The sequence below is a fragment of the Colletes gigas genome, unplaced genomic scaffold (genome assembly GCF_013123115.1).
Source record: "Colletes gigas isolate AHSC1104 unplaced genomic scaffold, ASM1312311v1 Colletes_gigas_Sc00019, whole genome shotgun sequence".
NCBI lineage: Eukaryota > Metazoa > Arthropoda > Insecta > Hymenoptera > Colletidae > Colletes > Colletes gigas.
Window position 1 is genome coordinate 33,689 of NW_025106648.1, and position 18,626 is coordinate 52,314.

The following is an 18,626-nucleotide window of genomic DNA, read 5'->3' on the forward strand; positions in this document are numbered from 1 at the left end:
GTCCTTCAGATCTCTTTGTTGAGGACGATTCCGCAGGGTTGCACCACACCGACGTTCGGCCTCTTCGAGGTGGTTTTGCTCTCGTCCTTCTTCAGGAGCTCCTCTATCGAGTAGGGGTTCTTCTTTCTCTGAGGTTGCATCGGCCTTCCCTCGATCGCCGTCTCTTTGGCCGTCGCGCACTGTTCGTGTCCTGTCCCCAGGATTCGCGGTGACCCGGTTTTCTGTTTCTCATTGCTGATTGGCGGGGGACTCTGCCGATTCTCTGGACTCCCAGACGATCCCGATGTACTGTGTCTGACGAAAGCGCTACGGTCGCTGCCAATCTTCTGACCGAGCTCCAGTATTATCGGGGAATTCTGGAAAGGCTTGTAGTGGTCCTGGGACTCCGTGTTCTCGTCCAGGTCGCTTTTGTCCAGGGAATCGTCGCTTCCTGCCATCGAACTCGAGCTGGACTTCAGCTCGACCTGATTCGTCGACCCGTTCTGTTCTGACAGACGCTCGACGTCCAACGATCTGGAAAGAATACATTATTTTCCTCAGTTTACCTGTCTCGACCAGAATCGTAAATACACTGCACGCGAAAGTTAATCAAAATGTGTTAGGTAAAAGAAAGGTCGTTGGAATGTCAGCGGAAGTCGACCAAAAAATGTAAATGCTTACGAGAATGATTGCATTCCGTGATGCAAGTGAAGCGTTGTCGCTTGATAGAGGGACGAGTAGAAGCTTGGGTTCCACGATGGCGCGCTAGTGTTACCGGAAGTTGTGGAAATATGTAGTGGTCCAAGAGCTCCCGGGTAAAATAGTTGATAATCCGTTCTCATCAGAGCTTCTGAAAATAAAATGTAACGCATTAATGAGAAACTGTATAATGTGTAGCTATTTTAGGAGTATTAAATCCTTATGCGTCTTATCTTCAATAACGGTGACCGTTTTTGTACGTACAAAATGAGTTTAAAACATATTAAGCAAAACACTAACTCTGATTAATTGTGTTCATTATAGAACCGGTTATCGGTCTATACAGTCATATTACTTGAAAAGAGTATGAAGTGTCCCAGATTTATTTTTAATAGTTCATTTTCAATCCCGTTAGTTTCAATAGAAGGAAAAGACGAACTATATCACAATGACGCAGCCAGAAATTCAGCAAAAGTGTTTAATCAATGATTAAAGCTTTAGTAAATTGTGTAATATAAATAATAAGTTAGGTTGGATAATCTGATTTTTAATTTTGCCATTACGAACAATTTGAATTTGATAAATGATAAGTGGATGCTGTTTCACGTTTACGTTTGTTAAAAGAGTACAGTTGATAATATGTTGTATTTTTAGTATAGTTTGAGGAACGCGAATGAATCTCTTAACCCGATGCACATTAAATATAACTAAGGCGGAGTCAGATTATTTCGCTGCAACTCGAATTTCGTGATGCAGTTCCAACGGTGGAAAAAGAAGCAACGTTATAGATAATTTACGGAATAAACGAGGCAAATTGTGAGGCGAATTCGAAGTTCCTTTAAGGGGTTGCGTGTCGATCGTCTCGCGGCAGCTCGCTGACGAGTCAATCGGCCAGAGGGTATTTTCGAATTCCTCGTCTTTTTCTTCTATCATCCTCGCCTGGCACGCTTTCCCTTTCTTCGTGTCTTTCTTTTTCCCCTCCCTGTTCCCCGCGATCGCGATTGTTGCATTTCTGGAACGTTCGTGTTCTCCTTTTTCTTCACCTTCGTTTCTTGTCTATGGGACCGAACTGTGGCGACGGCAAAAGGGTCAAAACAATGCAAAAAGTGCCGAGAGTGATTCCACGATCCGGACAGATGTTTAGGGGATCATTAGCCGGTAATGGCGCACTCGCAACGCAGCTTTCCTTCGCATAATGACTCACGAAACTCGAAAAATACCGACTATTTGGCTCTTCTTCCAATAGTCTATTCAATTTATTACTTCATGAATTTAACATAGTTCATAATTAAATTAAATTTAGTTTTTGCTCTTCGGGTACAATTTGGACTTTCAGAGTTCAAGTTACATTTACAATTATCTTCGGGGAATAATATGAACGATCACGTGTACACGAATAGAGTTTACAAAATAAGAAAAACATGTGAGAACGAATGATATCTCTGGACGAGTCTGTAAAATTGACTTAACTTGCATACGAGTTCGTAACGTGTTTACTTTTATAGCTGTCCTTCCATTTTATGATCCTACGTATCTTATTTGCATGGAAATATAAAACAATTTTCTTGCATATTATACGATATAAAGTATATTCTTACCTCTGTTAGCGACGTTTGACGAAACTTGCGAAGTGTACGTGCTCGATGATCCGCTTTCGATCCCTGCGTGATCGGTGTGAAGACCTCCGCCTCGCAGAATCCGATTTACAGAAGAGACAGAGGGTAAACTTTGTGGATCGCAGGCTCCTTGCCGGGCGAGTTGCTCACGAATCTCCCAGGCGAACATCGTCGGTTGTTCTTGTTTCATTCGTAGGATTTTCTTGACAACCGTGGGCGTGGCCACTTGCTGCAAAAGTAACAATCGTTTGTTAACGATAATCGCGCGAAAAACTAAAATTCATTTAGCATTTTTTTGAAACATCGCGTAAATTCAAACTGTAAGATGGCAATTATAAAATCAGGTGGTAATCTCGTTAATGTTTAAAAATTACTACAACAAATTGTAGATATCGTTCATGTTTTCAAGTATTAATTCTTCGTCTTACGTGTGCTTATAAATATGTTAGTTGTCGTAGAAAAGTTTTTCTCTGTAAAGTAGATCTTCCAAAATGCAATTAAAATTCGTTGTGTCATAATCTGTGTCAAAATGATTGAAAAGTAAGGTATTATGACGCCAATCTATGGTTCTCAATGAAGAAATCAAAACAAATCTGTCGTATTTCTTTTAGCGATATTGAATCCCAATTATGAAATCTTAAAGAAATATATTTTTTATTACATTCTATAAACTTGATTCTTCAGACCTCCACCGGTAGAAAATTAACTTCTTCATTGTGAAAATAATTGCCTGGAATTTCGTAAATTGCTCTTGTCTTCAACGATTTTGTGAACGGCTGTAACTCAACGGTCTAAAGAGATCTTGACGTTGCAATTAAGAGTGCCAAATTTGGGAATCGTTAAAACTTTCAGATAATACGAAGGAGTAAGTACACGAACGACGAAGGGATTGAAACAATGTTGCGAGCCTACCACCTGATGTTCACGAAAGGGGTGATCCATATCGCGGTTATTTTCGAAACGTAAACGCTGATGATTGTGATTCTTGTCGAGATATAACACGATGTTATCGGCTCAATGTTGTACTTCGAGTTTCATCGATTTTACCTACACGATTCCTCTTTCCGATCCTCTTTAGCTCGACTGTGGCTATCAATGATAATACGACGATAAGATTGTCGGAGCTAAACACATGTGCATGTTTGACTTCTTTGCAAACTGATCGAGATAAACCATGCTTTAAATAACAGAAATTTAAATTCACCACCTGCAGAATCTTACGTGAAACATTATCGACGCATCTCTTCTGTACAAATAAACGTAAATACGCGTTCGTATGTACGTTGATTCAACAAGACGCGTCATTGCATAACAAATGAATAAAATTATCTTACAACATTCTTCTGTATCTTCAAACGTTTTAAAGATTTTTTTTTGAGTTATCGTAATCGAAATATAGGCTAGAACCGATATATAACAGTTTGAAATCGTTTCAATCATTGCTTCCTGGGCTTAAAAATCACTTGTTCGATCGTCGTAAGTTCGCGGCGGCCATCGTCGCGGAAGTGGTAGGACCGTTGCAACCGTTGCCGATCATTAACCCGGTCATTTTTTCCACCCAGTCGGTAGTTGGCGTTATCTCATCGACAAATTAACGCGCAAGTGGTCACACTGTCGTCGGAATGGGCAGCGAGCGGCGGCGCGCGCGGCCATATGTCGTTCACAGGTGAAGAACGTTCGGGGCCCGTGAATCAGATAACGGGATGGTCCCAAAAGGTAGGTGGGTAACGCGTACCCGCGCTTTATTACAGTTTAGCCCCGGTTTACCGAGGAGGCGGGCTCATCTGCTCTCGCAGACGTGTTCCGTTCTTTGGTAACCGGGGGCCCACGAACTTGGGGCCCGGGCCCAGTGGTGCTCAATCCGTGCGAAGTTCATTTGACTTGCTAATGAACGCCGGGACCCCTCTGGTTAATTTTATGCTAACGCGATGGAAATGTTATGCGGCGTACAGATTTTCGAGATCGCCGATTTCTTTCTGGGCAGGGGGGAGGGGGCAACCACGGGGCAGCGAGAGAACGATATGGTTACGGGGGGCGTGCATTTTCTGCGCGTACCTCTTTGCCGGGGATCACTTTCAGCTATTCGGTAGAGGCGATGCGCGACGTCGATGCACGAATCGCAGATTAAAGCTAAGTGCCGATAAACGTATCTACCTGCACGTTAGATGCGCACGCGAAACTTTAAACGCGTTCCTCTCGTAGCCGTGTCTTTTAAATTTGCTTCCATGTTGCTGGAACGAACGCTCAATTTGCTCGGTGAAATTTGTTGTTGACGATCAGGCGAAACGAACAGTTATAATATTCTAATGTTTCGGGACTGAGATGTTCATTTTCCATTCCTTCTATTATATTTGCAATCAAAACTCTCGTCATACCCTGAATGAAGCGTTACAGTCAGTTAACCGGGGACAGTGCTTTGCCGCGTTCCATGTACTACGTAACAATGGTGACACGACGATAGCAAGAGCGGCGATGTCCATTGAATGGCACCGATATGGGAGCACCACTGGTGGTCATAGCGTTTAAGGGGGTAGTCGAGCCGTCCGCCTAATAGTTTCAGGGGTTAGGACAACCATCGCGTGCTCCCGGGAGCATCTCAGATTCTAATCTGACACTTCCGTCGTCATTTCCACAATTACCCCGACCCACGGTATACGTGTCCCAATGCCTAACCCTTCGCGTTGCATCGCGTACCCTCGAGTGGTGCGACATGTACACGCCTGACGATCGCCGGTGCCTTTTCTGTGTGCGTGCGCCAAGCACCACAAAGGAAATTGGCCAAGCCGGACAGACATCTGGCGCTAAACGTTAGATAACATAAACTATCGAACAGGTTGACCAGTAATTACTGGCGAAGGCCTGCCACCACTGTCCACGGTTATTCGAGCTGCTCCCGATGATAAGACGTACGAGGACATGTCTTAACGTCTTTCTGGTAGCCCCACTCGGTTCCTCCACTTCCTTTCTCGATAAGTTTTATCGAATCGTTTTTTACTCTAAATAAATTTAATGACGTAATTTCCCTATTACCACCTACCATCGTGGTTTTGACGAGAAATATTCTTAAAGAGTAGTTTTCTTCGTAAGTTTCGAAGCTTTTCCTTAATTTTATTTTGAGTCGTAAGGCTCACAACTATGGAACACAACTCCTCCAAAAGATATTTCATGCGTAGATATTTTCAAAGATAAAAGTTCGTACAAATAGTACAGAAGTTTGTGTAACATTATTTCCAACGTGTAGTTATTTTAATATTATAATTGTTAAGTAGCTTTTATGGAAAGTACTGTTACAAATTGTCTAGACGTACGTAGATATCGTACTACGTGTTAGTCGTAAATGTCCAAGTAGAATGAGCAACGAAGACAATTAAAACGCGAAAAATAATTTTACTTGGAAATTAGGGAGGACAAATGTTTACACAAACTTCGTTTGTTATTTTCGTTGAATTCACTCCCATAGTCGCGTACGTACTTAATGAAGTACTGTCTATATATGTGGAGATTATCCTCGCGCGATTTGTCGCTGTTTGTTTTCGTTGTTCCGTGACGTTTCATCAGCTATTACTAAATCATTCATCGAGAAATAAATACCTATCCGTTAGAAGGCTCGAGCAGGGATCGCCATCGTGTTCGCGTGAGATCTTAATTACCAGATAAATGGAAAAGCTTCCGATCGACGAACGAGAATCGTCGAGAAAACGAATGTCCACATGCGAGAATATTTATGACACTTTCTTGGAGAGAAGTCCGCTTAACGCGTAGATTTCACGCTGTAGAACGTTTCTTACGTCTAGAATTAAATACGTGCGCGCGTGCCTAGAACAGTTGTGTATTAAAAGAACGTAATTCACGTAGAAAAAATTAATTTAATTTCTTTACGCGATAGTCTGATTGCCAATCTAAACTTTCTTCCACTTAAAAATTATTGATAAAGTTCTGTTTGTGATTGATGTTGCAAAAGCAAATGTTTCTTAATTTTGTTTTGAGCAATTAATGATCTGTTTGGTCACATTTGAGTGCGCGAAAAGAAGCCAATCGAAAAGATTAAAGCGAGGCAAAAAGGATACTTAGAAACGTACTACGAGAGGAAGATTTATAGTTTCATACTCGTACTGCATAATATGTAATTTATGATCCATACCCTCCCCCCCTGAAGACTATATAATTTTCTGTACCTTAAGAATATCCTACCCCCTGTCTAAATTCAATATTTTTACGTATACGACATCTGTAATTTTCATTGCAACGCTATACTTTGCCGCGTTAATTCCGGTAATATTTGGTATCGTCGAAAAGGGCATACGTTCCAGGAAAGTCGCCACAATTTTTCCATAAATGAACGGCAATCAAAACTTTTAGACACGGCGAATGGGGGGGTTGAAAGATCGGAACACCTGTGAAAGGGCCAGTTAAACAAACACAGAAAAAGAAGACAGGGACGAAGATTGCGCGATTTTCTCGCGGCTTCGACGTTCCACTTTATTATCGGTGCTTCGACGGGGCGTACATTTTTCATGAGACAATTTCCTCTGCCGTGATGGGAGTCCATTATCCGACGCGTATCGCGCCGGTTCGAGCACGTACATGGCCAGAGATAACGATGAAAGTACCAGGACACGCTTCGAAAACGTTACATACCGTACCGAGAACACGTGTAGATCGACGATAGTTTGACAATTAATTCGCATATTAATCGGTCGATTGGAAAATAATGACGCTGTCTTAACGAGCGTGACTTTCCACGAACGTGCAAGAGCTATCTATAAATGAATTTGATCGGGACTCGACTACCAGAAACTGACTTAATTTATGTTTGTCTTTCCTTTTTTTTTTTGCCATGAATATATAATTTTCTCGCCCGTTCCTTGGAATTTTTATGATTATTATCGATGCTTCTGAAGTTCTGTCGACATTTTTAGCCGTTTTATCGGCAAACGTGTCTTTTGATCATTAATAAAATAAAAATATTCACGACAATGTCATAATACTGGTATAGTTATAGTTGGCAGAAGTTTTGACTCACACCATTTTGTTTTCTACAAGTTTTGGCAATCGTTACAAAAAATATATCATTTTTCTTAATTTTACGGCTAAAAGATACCGCGCCATCGACAGAATCGAATTAGGTATTGTTTACGATAGTTGGGGAACGTGTCTGATATACCAACGACTCGAACTACTTTGAGTGGTAAGATTAAATCTACGTAGTGGCTGGTCTTTTACACAGTGCACTTAAAACGGCGGTTCATAGGTTTTCGACAGTCTATATTTACCTTTCGTTACACGGCAAAAATTTGGGCCACCTTTCTTCTGTTGCCCGAAGCGGAAGAGAGTGCTAAAAGCAACTTTCGAGAAAAGGCGACCGATTTAAAACTACCGTGCAATTAAGAGTTCCAAGTATATTCATTATATAATTACGTGAGTTTTTTGTTCATATTTAGTGTTCACAGACCAGAATGAATCGGAGAAATTATGGAACTTTCAGACACTTTAAAGGAATTTCGAATATCCGTTACAAATTTTTAATGATATCGACGCAGTAAAATTCAACTGCCGGTGACCGTTGCATACAATTTTAATCCATTGCAATTACTACGTTAGTTGATCGTTACCAAATTACAGTTTTATTAGAAGCTTCGTTATTATTAATGTTTCGACTGTATCTCATTGTGTCAGTATCGAATTCAACACGAACAAATTACAACCTAGCGTTGAATACGATGTAGAAAGTGTTCTTGTTCGGGGTTTGGTCTTGTCTTGTTACGTGTAAGGAGAATTTAATGGGCAAAAAATGGATGTTTGTGGAACAATGGAACTCCCCCGAGAGCGCCTACTGCTCCCAACCGCTTTCCAACACTGTTCTTTCGCGGGCGTTGAAATCTCCCATATTATTCTTTTCGCGCACGCGACATCGACGCCGCCGGACACTGGCCCGTCCGACAAAGTATTAGTCTGTTAATCCAGTTAGTGCACAAAGGGGCAATCGAATCGAAGCTTATATAGTTCTAGTGGAAATTGTGTTATCCGCCGGCTCGACTATTTTTGCGCCGACCGGAACAAAACGAAGACGGCGCAATAATGGCCGCTGATGACGATCGTTTACATGCGCTCGTGATCGTACCCGCGCACAGTCAGAATTTAAATACGCTCTTCAGGTTTCCACCGTAAAGAACCCCGGGGTGAGAGCTCGAGCCCCCGTCGCAATTCGCCGGAGGTCGTTGCACGATGGCCGACGTTATTAAAATAAATTCATTAAGCCGAATCCGTGATCGCGCCGCGTGTTCCAGCCACGGACGAAATCGCAAGAAACACTCCGTGTATGTGCGCGGCGTGCAATTATATTGTCATTAGTGACGTCACACGCGTAATACAACACGCACGGCCCGTCCTCTTTGTCGGGCCGCATTCGTACGTCGTTCCGCGAGATTCATCTGGAGGAAGATAATCCGCCTCGCCACCCCGTGGCCCTTGATTACCTATCGAACCCGTGCAACGTGCTGTGTACAAGGTATCATTGTTGCGTTGCGCCGGAACTCGTTATGTCGCAATTTTCTGCAGCGCCGTTTCGCAACATCAGGGAAAGAGACGCGTCTCCGATAGGCAAAGGCTTCACCGAAAAAGCACAACTCGCGTTAAATTTATAAGTATCTTAACACTTTGCCAACTGCAAGCTTTTTGCGAACTGCATGAATGTTTGCAAGCGCAAAGAGGGATATTTCTTTGATTGGTTTAGTGTGTTTCGAGTTTGCTAAAAATTGAGATAGTCGTGAACAGGATATTTGATTTTAAGAAATGGAATTCAACGTTAACTTTGTGATAAATTACGTGTGAAGGATGAAATATACTGCAGGAGAGAAAATGGGAACACGATGGTGATGCTCAGGTGGTGTTTCAAATATAATTATTTAAAAAAAGAATTGATAGGAATAAATTATGGAGTTGTCAGAATCCGCCGTTAAAGATTGTTTTGCTATGAGTAATATAATTGTTTTATCACGACCAAATAGATCACCCGATTTGAAAGGTATATTCAGATTTTAACGATTTGCTGAAGATTGGATGCACGCAAGTTTATGGGTTCTGTTTCTCGTTTCCTAGTATATTTTTATTTTTGATGGCTATCTTGAAAACCATAAAAGATCGTCGATTAAAACATTTGAAAAAATTAATCGATACTCTCACCCGTATATATCATATGTCAAGGTCAAAGCTTGTCGGCGAAGTGTTCGCTAATGTAAATAATTACCATATTCTCATTATAGAAGATGAGCAAATACATTAATTTCAGCAAATCACAAGTAAGATTTAGAGTTTTGAAATTTATTAAATTGGGACGATTGAATACCCCGAATAATATATCACACCTAATGTGACACTCGGCTATAGTTTATTTGTTCATATAGACATAGAATAGAAGCAGTTGCACTTTTTAAATCGCCTACAAAAATATTGCAATTATTAATCTCGAGTAATAACAAAACCGGAGTCTCCGTTGGATAAAATTGCCCGTAGAAACGAGTGGAAACGTTTGCCATAAACGTTGGAAGGCATCGAGCCATCTCACGACCACGTTCCGCCGTGTCACCGGCACCGATCCACCCCGATCGTAATTGACTGATCAATTCAATCTTCCCGGGAGCTCGTTAGGGAGGGCAGAGATTCAATGAAAGTTTTTAATATCGTAAATCGCGGGGAAATTGCGCGCAGGTAGGCGGCGTCGTAAACAAAGAATTTGAAATTCAAATCCGACACGCGTTAAAGCCGCGTGTCGCGCGTCCATAGGGTTATTCACTTTTCTTGTAACGGAGCGTCTAAAGACCGGTAAGTGCTTCTAATTCGACTCGTTTTCGGACGGAACGATCGCCTTTACGATCCCGATATCCTGTGATTGCTCTCTGACTGGCGTCGTTCCGCGCGGATCCCAACCGGGCACCGATAATTCCGCGCGACAGTGAGGCCGCGACCAAGAAAACCGTGCAAAGCCATGAAATTATGCAAATGCACGCCGCTGCAAGGTGTTTGGATAATTGCGAACACTGTCGGCTCGCGCAGCCCTTACTTAAAATCACATCAGCGCCGCTTCGGCCCAATGACTTCGGAGCCGCGTTCTTTCGCTCTCTTTGGTCTTTCTCTCCTTCTTTCTCTTGCTCTCATCAGGGTCACCGCCCCATAACGCACACGTCCTTCCTTCGTTTATTACGTTTTTTGTCGCTCGCGTAGTGGCATCCGTAATTGCGTCTCGATAGTTAGGGTTAGAACGACCCGAGTCGATTTCCGTCTTCGGCGCCATGTTTGATACACCGTCTCCGTTTCCCCAACCTCTTCACGGCTATTATTCGCTAGGATTATTATTTAACCGTGATACTTGGAACGTATACGATGGAGTAGAGAACCTAACCGGATTTTCACAACTATTAACGAAGTATTTGATCAAATTAACTGTCTAAATATCGACGAAGGCCCAAAAGACGACGGTATTCTTCATGTTACAAATTTCTCAACGTTTGACGACGGTTTCCAAGTAGATGCAATTTACACTAGTTTACACCCGGAAGTCTCATAGCCCTCTTATTATCTACGACCATTGTAATTTATGTTTAACAACGAACCACATAATTATTGAACGCCAGAAGTACGTTATAAAAATAAGGGATTATAATATTCAGGATAACCTTATCGAACTGCTTGTATTAATGTCATGTTGAGGGTAATCAGATGTTAAGGGATTGCACTCACCTTTGTTTTACTTCCACCGATGCTTCCTGGTCGAATGCTCCCTGTTTCGTAAAATCTCGTAAGGATCTTCGATACGCATCCGTGGGAAACCAGAAGCTGTCGCGAGATATCGCAAGGTCTCACGCCGACCAAAGCAAGTTGCACGATTCTCTGTCGAACGCAGTCGGGCAATGGTCTCCCGTTAACAAAGACACCACCCAATTGATTAACTCCCGCTTGACCTGAAAAATAAATGGTTGATTGCTATAAACACTTTCAGTCAGTCATCTTCGATTACTGTAACATCCAATTAGTTTGTTATCAGTGAACTCCTAGTCCGTTTTACTCAAATTACCTATGCACAATAGCAAGTATTTATAGAGGGGAGGAGGGTTATAGAGGCTTAAGTTTTCCTTATTAATAAAAAAAAATTTTAATAATGAATGAAAATTTTTTTGTGATTTTTTGTTAACTCTCCTTTTTGAGCTTTCCTGAATCCATCACTGACAATATACAGGGTGGCCGACCACCCTGCATACGAAAAATGATACTTGAATATGTATGGCCATTATTTAAAGTGGAAATCAGTTTTATTGATACGAAATTTATTTTCTTCGTTCACAATATTTAATAAACGAATTAATCAATTCGAAGAGATATTAGAAACCTTTCATCCTTATCGAACAAATTATATACATATATTTAGATTCGTATGCACTGGTCAGACGAGTATATTTACTATTGCAAGTAACTATTAGAGTCGATAAATCTAACGCGCGTGATTAGAATCCAATTAATAAGTTGTGGAACAGTATTATTTGTTATAAAAAGAAATCAAATTAATTGGTAAAATTGAAATTCCTATTCTTATCATTAACTTTGGTATCATTGCTTCGATATATTCTGGAGTATATATTATTAAACTCTACTACTTGCATGTACTCGTTCGGTGATTTTAAGGGTTGGTAGATGCTTGCACCATAAATAATGAAAATTAGGCATGTAGATTAACGCGGATTGTATTAACGAGATCAGTATTGCTGCAATTATAAAAAAGTGTTCGATGAACGAGCATGCACCCCGGTATTACTTAAATTAAATGATTAGCTCGAAGTAACGAAATGATTGAAGGTATTGCTGAAATGCAGGTGTTCCTTTCGGCTGATCGTTTTCGAGCACATGGAACACCGAAATAGGAATAATCTGCTAATAACGCGTACACGGTTTAGGGTGGAGCAGAGGGGCAGATGCTTTTTCGTGCCCTCTAATAACATTGGTAAGTGGGATGTCCTCGAGAAAGAATCGTCCGACATTCTTGCATGCGTCTCTCCGGAAAACGGAGACGTATAATTATTTTCTGTTCCGCCGGCGGATGTCGGACGACGATGACAGACAGAAAGAGGAACGGCCGTACGGAATATTGGTCGAAATCGTTTTCCGCTAATTTCCAGTCGTTCCTTCGATGCTCACGAATTATGGTTCTTAACAATTTTTCACGCATTCAACGCGAAATGAAATTACCGGGGGGCCCCGGTTCCTTCCTTCATCTTTACCTCCTCGACTGTTTTCGAACGAAACAGAGGAAGTATTGCTAATCGGTTAATAATCCCCGTCGCTTTCTTTTTTGTTACAAAACTTTGTGTGTGGGTTTGTTGAAAACATAATAATTGTTCTCCACTTTACTCGCTAAAAACGTTTGGACATAGCATTAAATTTATTAATATTATTTACTTCTAAATTGGGTCACAAATCTTACAGTTGACAAATTAATTAGCATAGAAGAAAACAATTTTATTAAATTAGAATTGTGGAATAATAGGATAAGAATAAGTATTACTGTAGTCAGGGAATAAAAAGTTGGCTAATTTGAATTTTCGTCGCGTTTTTCTAACGCTTCGGTGATCCCGCTGTGCGGCGATCGACGATCACAGAAATTTCCATGAAATTTCGTTCTCCCGTAATAATTATGCCGTTAAGTAATCGTTGGCTACCGAAACGATTCGAGAATTAGGGGACTTCTCGCGGCCGGTAAGCCACCGGAGGATTTATGGGCGAGTTAATATCCTAGCTGGTCCCACGGACGGACCTTTTCGGTCTTTTACCCTCACGGAAGCTGATCGCGCGTTTCGTCGGAACGCGACGCGTCGAAAGTGGCGTAACTCAAATTTTATTCCGTGGTTTAATGCCTGCCGACCACGACCCATCTGGCTGTACGATTTTCAACGCGCGGATATAAAATTGGTGATCGATTGACGTTTTTATTCCGAGCATTACGATTTTACGATTCCCAAAGCGGAGTCCGGGTCTCCTCGTCGCGCACACAACTGCGCTGCTTGGCTACGATTTCACGCTTCGGGACGGCGAAAAATTCGAGAAACTTCGCGCTATTAGGCTTTTATCGAATCCCGTCGTGCCGATAGTTCGAGGTGTTGCATATTAAAATCGGAGAGCGAGAGTGCTTGTCACGCGACGGAGATATATCGAGGAAACGAGTGTCTCTCGAAAAAGAATGGAACGAAATTGAAGTAGCGGATCCAGTTTGTTGGAAATTGGAGATTTATGCGAATTTTAGCATCGCCTTGAAGAAATTTCGATAGTGGCCTTTTGACTAAGACAGCGATTCGCGTTTTCATAGATGACTTGGTAAAAATGTCTTAAAAATTTGACGTAGTTTCGAGCATTGTAATTCATAGTATTACAATGCTCTTACGAAGTGAGATATTAAATTAAACAGTGTCCTTAAAAAAATATATAAATCGATTGGGAAATAGTTGTTGGTTTTATCGATCGTATTTAAATATTCAATGTATATTTCTAAAATTTTCGATCAAGTATAACTTAATCAGCCCGTTATATACGATCGCGTTAACTCATTTTATATTCCAATAAATCTTGCACGTTCCATTAAAGCTTCTACTGAATTTTAGTCGCAGTAAAATTTATTACTTTTACATTGCGATCGGGGGCAAAATACAAGGAGAAACGTCGATGAAACGAGATTTCGATAAATATTTACGTTTTTTAAAATTGCATTCATATCTAAAAGAAGAATTTCATAAACATGCTTCTTTTACCACAATTACGCTTTTTGCAAATACTGTATTTTTCTGAATCACTTACAGAGGATAAGCAATAAAGTAATTACGAGCAAAAGAACCACGTTTGGCGGGGATTCTCCTTCGATGGATGATTTAAGGTTTTCCACGGACAGCGGCGACAAACTTTTCGGCACGTTATTACGCGCACATTACATCGAAAAGGGGAGAAATTCTCGCGTGTCGATCCCTCGTTATTCATTGGCGATATCCGACAGCGAAGTAACGATTTATTCGGGTTTATCGGCAATTATTATTTCGCCTCCTTAAAAATCCCGTCGGCGACCGGGGCATGTGTCTTCCTTCGCTTCTTTATTTATCTTTTTTTTCTTTACTTTTTCCTTCCCCCTCCCTTTAATTTTGGCGCTACACGACAAGAAGAGCGTCGCTTCCTGTTTCAGCCTCCGAGGATCGGCCGAAATTACACACGGCCAGAAAAGCGACAGACCGACGCGACCGCGGGCCAAATTATTATTACGGCAAAAACGAAGCAGGAAGTTGTCTCCTTATCTGTGTAAAAATCTCCGGCCGAAACGCGAAATTGCGCGAATAAATGTCGGATTCCCGCGATTCTCTTCCACCCGATGGCGAAGGTGCAAATTTATCGAGCGTGAAGATCGCTGGACAGGTTCGAAACGGTTGCCAGAAAAGCGTTACTTTCGACTGCAAATTGTCGTTGGCAGATGATTTTCCAGGACGAAATAAAATATTTGTCCGTGTCTGATTCACGCGAATTATTACGGAGATTATTAAAGAAACCCGTATATAATTCTATTTTAACACGTTGATTGGCCACATTAGTTTTCTATGTATAGAAATGTTCTCTATTATGTATTTGACATTTTACAGTATTCCCAATGATAGTGACGTTATTCAAAATTTGATAAGTATTAGGGTACGTTTGTTGCAAGTAATTAAAAGAAACATAGCAGTCATCGTGTTAAGGGTAGTTTCTGAAACGCTGAATTAATGAATTTTTTCAATGATTTCTTTTATAAAAACGTGTGTTCTTAAAGTGTGGGTAATTAAGTTTGCTGACTTTTCAGTACTCTAGATAAAAAGCCCAGATTAAATGCCTCCCTTAATAAGAATAAAATATTGCATCTTCTGAGAACTCGTGAACCCTGGTTCGAGAAACGCTGTTAGAAAACGCTAAGTATGATAATATATAAATTTATCAACGGTTGTATACATTTTCTGAGACTCACGTGAAATCTTACGAGCGTTGAGCAATGTGTTTAAAAATTGACTCTCTTATCGCGGAGAACTGCTAACTTTTAATTGCTCGTTTACCATTCGAAGAACGAACTCTCCGCGGAGGATTGCACGCGGCTGATAAGATAGAAACAGATCGAAAGGGAAGCAGGGCAACAGAAAAAGAAAACGAAACATCCGAAATCCGGCTTGTGCATACCGACACGTAACGCCATACAGGCCATAAAATTGCGAGGTAGAAAAATATTTATGCGACGGGTCGTAGTCAGGACCGCAAGGGTGTATCTTTGGATACATAATAATGGTTAGCTTAGAATTAGCGAACTAATGCGAGCCAACGGGCGATCGCTATCGTTCTTGCCATTTAGGCCCTAACCAAACTATACACCTGCCTACCTGTAATCACGATCCATCTACGCTAACAGATTTTTTTCTCTCTCTCCTCCGCGTACGAGGGGACACGCGATGCAACTCGAGTCGATCCTGAATCGCATGTATCCCGTAATTGAAATGTACGATCGATATTTACCCCGCAATACGGCGTCCAATGATGGTGCATCGTGTTAACAGCTAATTGGCTCGTTAATCGGTGAAATTTTTTCGTCTCGTTGTCTTTTCGACGTAGCGTTCGCGCGGCATCGAGGATGCCAATGAGACTGCGTCGAGTTGAAACCAGAGGCGGGCAAAACGTAATCCGATTAGTGATTGATTATCAAATACTCGGATATTATTTGTTAGTATCTTTTTTTTTCGTTGCTTCCTAATGGAAAAGTAACTTAATGGAATTACTCACGGGTTTGATACTGGTTCTGAGTAATGATCGGGTTAATGAAACCAAAGATCATAAATAAATGAAAAAGGTACAAATGGAATCAAGAAATTACTATTAGTATATTGATTATACACGTATAAATTCCAAGCAATAGCGTTATGGAATTAATGAGATCAGAAATATAAGAAGAACAAGAAAAGAAAACTATGTAGTGTTATATGTTCCGATGAGAATAGACAAATAACTGTTTAATCAGATAAATTTGTATTCGAATGGAAATTTATTACTGGTACGTAAGCAGCTACCTGAATAAAATTATGCTTGACAGTAGTGCCAGACACCTGCGAAATGTCCATCTTGTTTGTTTTGCGAAATACGCTATTTACAGTTCACGTTTGAAACGAAATGGGAATATAAATAACGGAAGAAAAGTACGAAATTTATTGTTATTAAAGTCTTGTTGCGATTCTCGTTCTCGCAGTAAAAAACATGTCGAATTTGGAAGAATACGTGGACTGGTGGAGATAGGAAACGTTATTTTGTAAGCTTGGACATATACATGAGGAAATCGTGAAATAAATTCGTCGATACGATCACGTTGTGTTTGGTCAAAAATTTGTTTTACAAGAGATAGGTTTTTTAATACTATTCAAAGCGCGTACAAAATAATTTTTAATAATTGGAGATGTTTGGATGCAACATACAGGGTGTGCTTTGCTAGATTCGTGTTCTCTGTCGTCATTCGTGTTTTTTAAAAATTAGACAAGTAATTTCTGTTCTGATTCAAAGTACGTTCGAAACATTGTAGCACAGGCAGACACGGGATCGAGAAAAATGAACAGGGGAAGGAGAAAGAGCACGCGGGGTGCGAGAGAGGTGGACAGTGCGATGTAATTAAAGTCGTTTAATAACAGGCCCATAGATCTTAGCTCTCGATCCGCCGTATAAAATTCTTCGTTAATTACTGTCAAACTGCCTTCCAAATCGTAATTTAGCTGACGCCTCGAGCCAATCGTTCGAGAGCGGATACGCTCGCGGAGAAGGAGGATAAATACGAGCTCGTAATGAACGCGGCAGAGAAAGCGAGATAAACAGAGAGAAATGGAGGATGGAGGAGCAAGGGGGTGTGGCAGAGTGATTTTAATTTTTACTGTCGATTGCGCGGAACGACTCGTCTTCTGATCTCGCCGACGGTAGCTGACCTCGTGCTAAATGTCCGAGAAACGATAACGACGAGCCACGTCGTTGCATAAATCAGAAAGCAGGTACTGCCGTGGCTATCAGCGCCGCTAATATTTCTGACCGATAATATTCTTCTGACTCCTATATAGATGGGCAACGATATTCGAATTCTATTTACACTGTGTCTGAATTCTAATGGGACTTCGGGAGCGTGTTCTCTGGACCGATACCGGGAAAAAGATTTCTATAAACATGGCGATACGAGAGACTAACGGGTCGCGAGAGTAGCTAAAGAATGTATACTTTGGTGACTCGACTACGCTTACGGCGTTTTACGAGCACAAAAAGTCAGTGTTCCGCGTAAAAAAATTCGAGTAGGTGGACTTTGTCGACAAAATTAAAACATTTCAAATCGTTCTAGAAAAATTATGTTTAGTTGCAGGGGTCAATTACAATCATTTTTGGTCAATAGGCATATCCCCGAAATCCTACGCACTTTCGAGAAAAAAATTCATTACCGAAAGTATACTGTGTGGCCGGAAATGTTTCTATAACTTTTTAACGAAGCCTCGATCAACAAATTAGTATTCTTGATTTTCGTCTTATTTTGACCTCTAGAATCTCCCATTAAAATTTTTCCTAGGTGTGGTTGAACACCCTGTATATGTATACAAATTTTGAAATGCAAATAACAAAGACATTATTGTGTTGTTTGTTCATTCTCGCGTCTGTTTGTGAAACGTAAGAATGTTTAAAACCTCTGTACTCTGCTCGTTTAATCCATACTTTTGCGGACTCACCTGTATGCGGCATATTGATCCAAGGATTTCCTCGATAACCTGAAACAGAAAGGTGAGCCTCATTAACGAATGTAGATCATTGCAAAATCGTCGGTTGATTCTTTAAAGCACGCAATTATTGCGACTCGCTGGTGTTTAGAACATAACGATGCCTATATTTCGTACGTACACTGCGGTATACGTATATACGTTAGTCGCATGTGTACGGCGCAGTTTACGGGAACGTAGCCTTTACTGTTAATGAATTTAAATGTATTCAAAGGGCGCGCTTGACGCTTGACATGGCAACCCTTAAATATGCAACCGTACCACGCGGCAAAATATTACCAACAGCGGGCCGTGATTCTCATTCCGCGAAAATAATACGATCGGAAAGACATCGAGCAGAGTTCACGTTACTTGATATTTCGGTTTATTAAAATTACATATTACATATTACAGTCACGAGGTATCTGGAAACATAACGATGGCATTTAATTGAGAATCAATGGACATACAAAAACATACAATGTTTTTGGCGATCGAAAATATTCTGAATATAGAATCGAAAGAT

At 40.9% G+C, this 18,626-nt stretch overlaps 1 protein-coding gene across 1 annotated transcript; it reads right to left on the reverse strand.

Annotated features, from left to right (window-relative positions):
- Positions 1–5: 5 nt before the first annotated feature.
- LOC122400629 (paired box pox-neuro protein) lies at positions 6–18,086 on the reverse strand. Its single transcript, XM_043402172.1, has 5 exons — positions 18,074–18,086; positions 11,031–11,251; positions 2,277–2,523; positions 661–829; positions 6–513 (listed from the first exon to the last, which is right to left on the reverse strand). Exons 1-5 carry the CDS (start codon positions 18,084–18,086, stop codon positions 6–8), a joined length of 1,158 nt encoding a protein of 385 aa, XP_043258107.1.
- Between the last annotated feature and the right edge of the window lie 540 nt (positions 18,087–18,626).

Excerpts from the sequence above, each read along its gene's own strand:
- LOC122400629 (XM_043402172.1), bottom strand. Across the intron at positions 2,524-11,030 it reads TCGGTGGAAGTAAAACAAAG|CAAGTGGCCACGCCCACGGT; the intron begins GTGAGTGCAATC and ends TTACTTTTGCAG. Across the intron at positions 830-2,276 it reads GTCAAACGTCGCTAACAGAG|AAGCTCTGATGAGAACGGAT; the intron begins GTAAGAATATAC and ends TTTTATTTTCAG.